At 53.2% G+C, this 6,974-nt stretch overlaps 1 protein-coding gene across 1 annotated transcript in view; it reads right to left on the reverse strand.

Moving 5' to 3' along the window:
- LOC123111719 (UDP-glucose 4-epimerase 4) overlaps positions 1-827 on the reverse strand; it is a 7,070-nt gene extending 6,243 nt beyond the window's left edge. Inside the window, exon 1 of the mRNA XM_044532568.1 lies at positions 11-827. Coding sequence (XP_044388503.1) covers positions 11-247 — 237 coding nt within the window. The 5' untranslated portion in view covers positions 248-827. The remainder of the gene's footprint in view (positions 1-10) is intronic.
- Between the last annotated feature and the right edge of the window lie 6,147 nt (positions 828-6,974).

The following is a 6,974-nucleotide window of genomic DNA, read 5'->3' on the forward strand; positions in this document are numbered from 1 at the left end:
ACGGCGTTACCTTGTGGAAGGAGAGGTTCCGCGCGTGGTCCCCGGCGAGCGCGGCGACGCGGCGGACGGCGAGCTCGGAGGAGTTCTCGAGGCTGTCGACGACGACGGCGCGGAAGCCCGCGGCGAGCAGCTGCAGCACGGCGTGGCTGCCGATGTAGCCCGCGCCTCCGGTCACCAGCACGGTCCTGGTCGGCCCCGAGGACCCGTTGGCCCCCGACGACCCGTTGGCCGACCCATTCACCGCCATCGGCAGGGGAATTCCTCTCCCCGGGTCCTCGCTGGCGCGGATCTGCGGAAGGAGCGAGCGGAGCGGAGGAGGAGACAGGCAGGGGGATGAGAAGAGATGGGCTGGGGCTGGGGCTAGGGGCAGTGGAAGAAAATTTGAATGGTCTCGGTCCGAGTTCGTCCGGGGTTGCCGCACGCCAGTGGACAGGAGGGCGTGTCGGCGGGGCCCGCGCCCCAGTGACAGACGGGCGGCTTGCTTTGGCTCGGCTGCTACGCTCCTGCGACCGCGCAGCGCGGGGCCCGCCCGCCCCGTGATGGGACGACGCTGCCTGTCGGTGCCGCGACTCGTTGCGGCCGCGTTGCGTCACAGGAAGGAAGGACGGGGTGGCGTCTGCGTGCGTCCTCGTCGTCGAGTCGACATGGGCGGGCGCGACGTGGACGGGGATGGAAGGAATCCGTCGACTGCAGCAGGTCGTCGCTGGACTAGTCGCCTTGGGAGCTTCCTTGCTTTGCTTGTTTATTGGTTGATGATTCGATGCCGTGGAGACGTGTTAGTTTAGCCAGGACGGCTGCTTTCGTGGCCCTAGAACCTAATAGACCTCATGATTAATATGGACACCGACAAGTGACAGAGGTGAGATCTGAGCGCTATGCCTAGATTCTTTATGGCAGAACCAGTTCGTCAGTTTCAAATCCTAAACTTGACACTCGTGCTTTCATTTTTCTAGATTTGTTTCGTGTTTTTCGATAATGTTCGTTTCATGGAAGAAGACGTTCTCAATCTCAAGATGCTTGTGTCGGCGTGCATTTATAGGGATGCGTGTATGCGAGCATCTGCGATGTTTGTGGCAAAATACATCACGATTATCTTCTAGTGGTGCTCTATTTTACGGCACATGTTGAAGCAAGAGAGTGATGTAAAACAACACTAGGTGTTGCAAATTTGCTTGGTCCCCGCGTGGTCCCCGAGTTGCAACACCAAGCCCAAGTGTTTCAAATTTACAACACTTGGTATAGATGTTGTATATTTGGAGTAATTTTTTTGCATATAGGGCATCTATTGAAGCAGCTTCTTTGCTTTCTCGTGATGTAAAAAGTGGCCCTACATTATTTTGGGACACCTATTGAAGATGCTTTTATGGACTCAAGCAAGCTCCTAGAGCTTAATATGAATTCTTAAAGAAATTCTTATAAAGAAGGGTTTTGACACTGGCAAATGAAATTGACTCAACTTTATTTACTAAGAAGGTCCATGGTTCCATGGTGAACTCTTTGTGTGTAAAATTTAGTTTGATGGTATTATCTTTGCTTCAACTAACACTCACTTTAGTGAAGAGTTCAATAAAGGAATGGCACAAACGTATAAGATGGGTGAAATCGAGTTTTTCAGTGGCTTGCAAAAAAGCAAACAAGTTAAGGTACATGTGTTTTGCAAACTAAGTACATCAACGAAATGATCAACAAGTTTGATATAGAAAGTTCTTAAGGTATTGGGACTCCAATGGCTACAAATGGACATCTCGGTCTAAATGAAGATGATGCACCGGTTGATCAAAAGTGAAAGGGCCTTTCCTCCCTAAGTCATTTTGGTGTACATGAAAACATAATTTGCGGTCTAACCGTGTGCTTGAGCAATAGAGGTATGTTTAAAAGTGGCACAAGACGGTTAGGTGCCCCTCTAAAAGGAATAAAGCAAAGACGGTTGTTGGGGATATAACTATTAGGTATGACCCGCCCAGGAGGGGCCGGGTTATACCTTAGGTGATTCATAAGATGAAGCCCAAGATGACGCTCGAAGATGGCGGTTCAGTTAAGGGCCCAAGGCCCAAAGGCGGCTTAAGGCCCGTAGAGATAAGCCGCCATATGTATATGACTTGTATTATAAGGCAGGAATAGATAGTCACCGAGCCGGACATTGTTTATGAACCGACCGGGACTCTGAGAGCCGCTGGGCGTCGACCTCTGTATATAAAGGGACGACCCGGCGACAGTTCAAGACAAGTAACAACAGATCAAGAACTAGGTCAAGCGGATTCGCTCCCTGGTAATCGAGACATAAGCAATCCCATCTCAAACTGGATTAGGCCTTTACCTTCACCGCAAGGGGCCGAACCAGTATAAAAACTCCCGTGTCCTTTGTCCCGTTTTAACCCCTTTAAGCTTCCTAGTTGCGATGGCTCCACGACTAAGTCATTTTGCTAGGACATCTGCCGTGACCTTTCCACGACAGTTGGCACCCACCATGGGGCCAGCGCACGGTGGATTTGAGTTCTTGAAGGGCAACTTTGAAGGGCTCAAGGGATACGTTGTCGGCCGGATGACTAAGAGTCATCGCGACAAGCTCTACATCGACGACACAGGCTGGGGCTGTCGGAGTAATGGGCCACGGGTAGGCTAACCCGAGCCCCAGAACCTTTCAAAACATCGGGGCAGACTGCGCCCCTCAAGACTCCGCGATAAGGAGCCGCCTCCTGGGAGTCGGCGGCAAGGCCGCCGACTGTCCCTCACTGCCAAGTCCCAAGGACGGCTTCAAGATAGGCTGACTCCTGTTGGCGGCTTCCAGAGAAGCCGGCTATGGGGGGTCAGCCCGCGACTCCGACTGTCCCTGGCGGCCGAGTCCCAGGGACGACTTCGAGATAAGCCGACTACGGGAGTCGGCCCGCAACTCCGACCACCCCCCGCCTTCGCCATGATGGACGGGGCGGGGTACGGTCACTGCGTGGCCATCCCTGCCCCGCTTACGAAGGGCTGGCATGGCTACAGTGCGCCGTATCGCTGGAGATCTCCATCGTGGCGCGGCACTGTTGCCATGCCTGCCCTGACCTCAGCCCCCGTGGGCGGCGCACTGTGCTCACGACGGCTTACCTATATGGCCCAGAGATGGCGGACCCGCTCGTCAGCGGGGGTACAGAAGAAGGCGAGAGCGCCACAAAGACGGACCCGTGGGAGTCGGCCCCCTGGAGTCGGCCGGCCCCTCCCACGGGCCCCGCACGCCATTAACCAGACAAGACGAGGAATGGTGACAGTGATCGTCCGCCAGGCGGCGGCACTGTTGCCACGACCCCATAACCAAGCACGCATCATTGGAAGCACGACTACAGTACCAGGCCTGTCGGCGGGGCCCACCAGTTGGCGGGCCCCAGCAGTCGGCAGAGAAGACGACGACCAGAGAGGCAGACGGCTGGGACCCGCGCCCAGCCGGATTACCATTGTATCCCTGGGGGGCAGGCCTATATAAGCCCCCTGGGACACCCATGCAAGGGGGATCGCTCCTATTAGACTAGACCAGATCATATAGGAAGGAGGGAGCTAGCCTCACCTTCTCCTACCTCCAGAAAACAGCTCAAGGAGCAACCTTGTACTCACTTTGCCATAGTGATCATGCGGAGACCCCGCAGAGCAGCAGTAGGGGTGTTATCTCCACAGAGAGCCCTGAAGCTGGGTAAGATTCGCCGGCGTGCATGCCTTCGCCTCATCCCGTTTCCAGGCACCGGCGACGTTCTACTCGCCCCCACCATGATAAGCCATCCTTTGGCATATGTCGTATCCAACCCCCGACATTTGGCGCCCACCGTGGGGCGTGGTGCACCGCCGTCCGGAGACCTGCTCTGGACGGGAACCCTCTTCCTCCCCAGCGAGCGTAGCCAGCCCGGCACGCCCAATGGCGCTTGCCACGACGTGCTGCAAAGCATCGACGATGCCTGCGCAGCGAGCGGCCTCGCCGATCTTCTCGGCGAGGCTCACATCTCCGACGAGCCCGCATACGATGCAGGCACAGGCTGCCCCGAGCGCCGCCTCATCAGCCTCCTCGACCAACTCCACGTCTCCGGCGAGCCTACCGCGGACTTGGAGTCGGTCGACTCCACCGACCCGATGCTTGTCGATTCCGACACCGCGTCGCTCGATGCCTTCCCCTCCGACGTGATCGTCTTCGACGATCCTCTCCCACGAGCCGACAGTGGCGGCAGCACCGTCACCGAAGTGCTCGTCACCAGCCACGGCGCCGCCTCCGACGAGAACACCCGCGACGCCCTGCAGGCCACTTTGCACGATCTGTCCGCCCCCATCCCGGCAGACGCTGACGCCGAAGTGCTGGAGGCACGCCGCCTTGCCCTCCTTGCGGAGGACCAGAAGATCGCCACCATGAGACGCCTCACGGAGGCCCACCAGCACGAAGTCAACCGCGCCGCCTTCGGCACGCCACCTCCAGAAGGGCCAAGCCGAGTCGGCATCATCAAGAAACGCGGCGCGGCCATCGCCAGCATGCTCAGTCGATCGTTGATGAGCTAAATGGACTGGGGGCCGACGAGCTCCCCTACATGACCAGACGCATCCAGCAGCTGATCGATGCGGCCGCAACTCGGCATGAAGCCGACGTCCGAGATGGAAGCCCCCCTCACTGAGAGCACGGCGCGACGTCGCGTACGCCGACTGCGGGTGGCGCCTGTGCGAGACAAGAGAAGGAGCCGGCTGCTAGCCGCAGCCGGACTCGTATTACCATCGAGCGTGACGCAGAAGGCCGCCCCTGAGGAGTGGAGCGACGAGGCGACCCGCCGCCTCCTCCACCTCGCGGGGAAAGATACCCTACCCCGCCGCCTGTCGAGCATCTGACTCTCAGCGGCCGACTTGGTCGCCGCGAAGGAGTCGGCGAGAATGATGCCCGCCATCGGATCGACCGCCTAGCGCGATCCCTGGCCCTGGAAGAAGAAGATGATGTCGGCCCGCCATGTTTTGGCCCACTTTAGTCGAAACGGATTCGATGAAAATGGTCCTTATGAAGGGTAAATAGCAATTGGCATATCACGTTGTGGTTTTGTGTAGGTAAGAAACGTTCTTGCTAGAAACCCATAGCAGCCACGTAAAACATGCAAACAACAATTAGAGGACGTCTAACTTGTTTTTCCAGGGTATGCTATGTGATATGATATGGCCAAGAAGAATGTGATGAATGATATGTGATGTATGAGATTGATCATGTTCTTGTAATAGGAATCATGACTTTCATGTCGATGAGTATGACAACCGGCAGGAGCCATAGGAGTTGTCTTAATTTATTGTATGACCTGCGTGTCAACAAACAACGCCATGTAATTACTTTACTTTATTGCTAACCGGTAGCCATAGTAGTAGAAGTAATAGTTGGCGAGACAACTTCATGAAGACACGATGATGGAGATCATGATGATGGAAATCATGGTGTCATGCCGGTGACGATGATGATCATGGAGCCCCGAAGATGGAGATCAAGAAGGAGCAAAATGATATTGGTCATATCATGTCACTATTTGATTGCATGTGATGTTTATCATGTTTATACATCTTATTTGCTTAGAACGACGGTAGTAAATAAGATGATCCCTCATTAAAATTTCAAGAAAGTGTTCCCCCTAACTGTGCACCGTTGCGAAAGTTCGTCGTTTCGAAGCACCACGTGATGATCGGGTGTGATAGATTCTTACGCTCACATACAACGGGTGTAAGCCAGATTTACACACGCGAAACACTTAGGTTAACTTGACGAGCCTAGCATGTACAGACATGGCCTTGGAACACAAGAGACCGAAAGATCGAGCATGAGTCGTATAGTAGATACGATCAACATGAAGATGTTCACCGATGATGACTAGTCCGTCTCACGTGATGATCGGACACGGCCTAGTTGACTCGGATCATGTAATCACTTAGATGACTAGAGGGATGTCTATCTGAGTGGGAGTTCATGAGATGAACTTAATTATCCTGAACATAGTCAAAAGATCTTTGCAAATTATGTCGTAAGCTCGCGCTCTAGTTCCACTGTTTAGATATGTTCCTAGAGAAAATATAGTTGAAAGTTGACAGTAGCGATTATGCGGACAGTAGAAATCTTATGTCCTTAATGCACCGCTTAGTGTGCTGAACCCCAATCGTCGTCTGTGGATGTTGCGAACATCGGACATACACGTTTTGATAACTACGTGATAGTTCAGTTAAACTGTTTAGAGTTGAGGCACCAAAGACGTTTTTCGAAACGTCGCGGAACATATGAGATGTTTTCGAGGGCTGAAATTGGGATTTCAGGCTCGTGCCCACGTCAAGAGGTATAAGACCTCCGACGATTTTCTTAGCCTACAAACTAAAGGGAGAAAAGCTCAATCGTTGAGCTTGTGCTCAGATTGTCTGGGTGCAACAATCACTTGAATCGAGTGGGAGTTGATCTTCCAGATGTGATAGTGATGTTTCTCCAAAGTCATTGCCACCAAGCTGCTAGAGCTTCGTGATGAACTATAACATATCAGGGATAGATATGATGATCCTTGAGGTATTCACGATGTTTTGACACCGCGAAAGTAGAAATCAAGAAGGAGCATCAATTGTTGATGGTTGGTGAAACCACTAGTTTCAAGAAGGGCAAGGGCAAGAAGGGACACTTCATGAAACGGCAAATCAGTTGCTGCTCCAGTGAAGAAACCCAAGGTTGAACCCAAACCCGAGACTAAGTGCTTCTGTAATAAGGGGAACAGCCACTGGAGCAGAATTACCCTAGATACTTGGTAGATAAGAAGGCTGGCAAGGTCGATAGAAGTATATTGGATATACATTATGTTAATGTGTACTTTACTAGTACTCCTAGTAGCACCAGGGTATTAGATACCGGTTCGGTTGCTAAGTGTTAGTAACTCGAAATAAAAGCTACGGAATAAACGGAGACTAGCTAAAGGTGAGCTGACGATACGTGTTGGAAGTGTTTCCAAGGTTGATGTGATCAA

The sequence above is a fragment of the Triticum aestivum genome, chromosome 5B (genome assembly GCF_018294505.1).
Source record: "Triticum aestivum cultivar Chinese Spring chromosome 5B, IWGSC CS RefSeq v2.1, whole genome shotgun sequence".
In the NCBI taxonomy this organism is placed as follows: Eukaryota; Viridiplantae; Streptophyta; class Magnoliopsida; order Poales; family Poaceae; genus Triticum; species Triticum aestivum.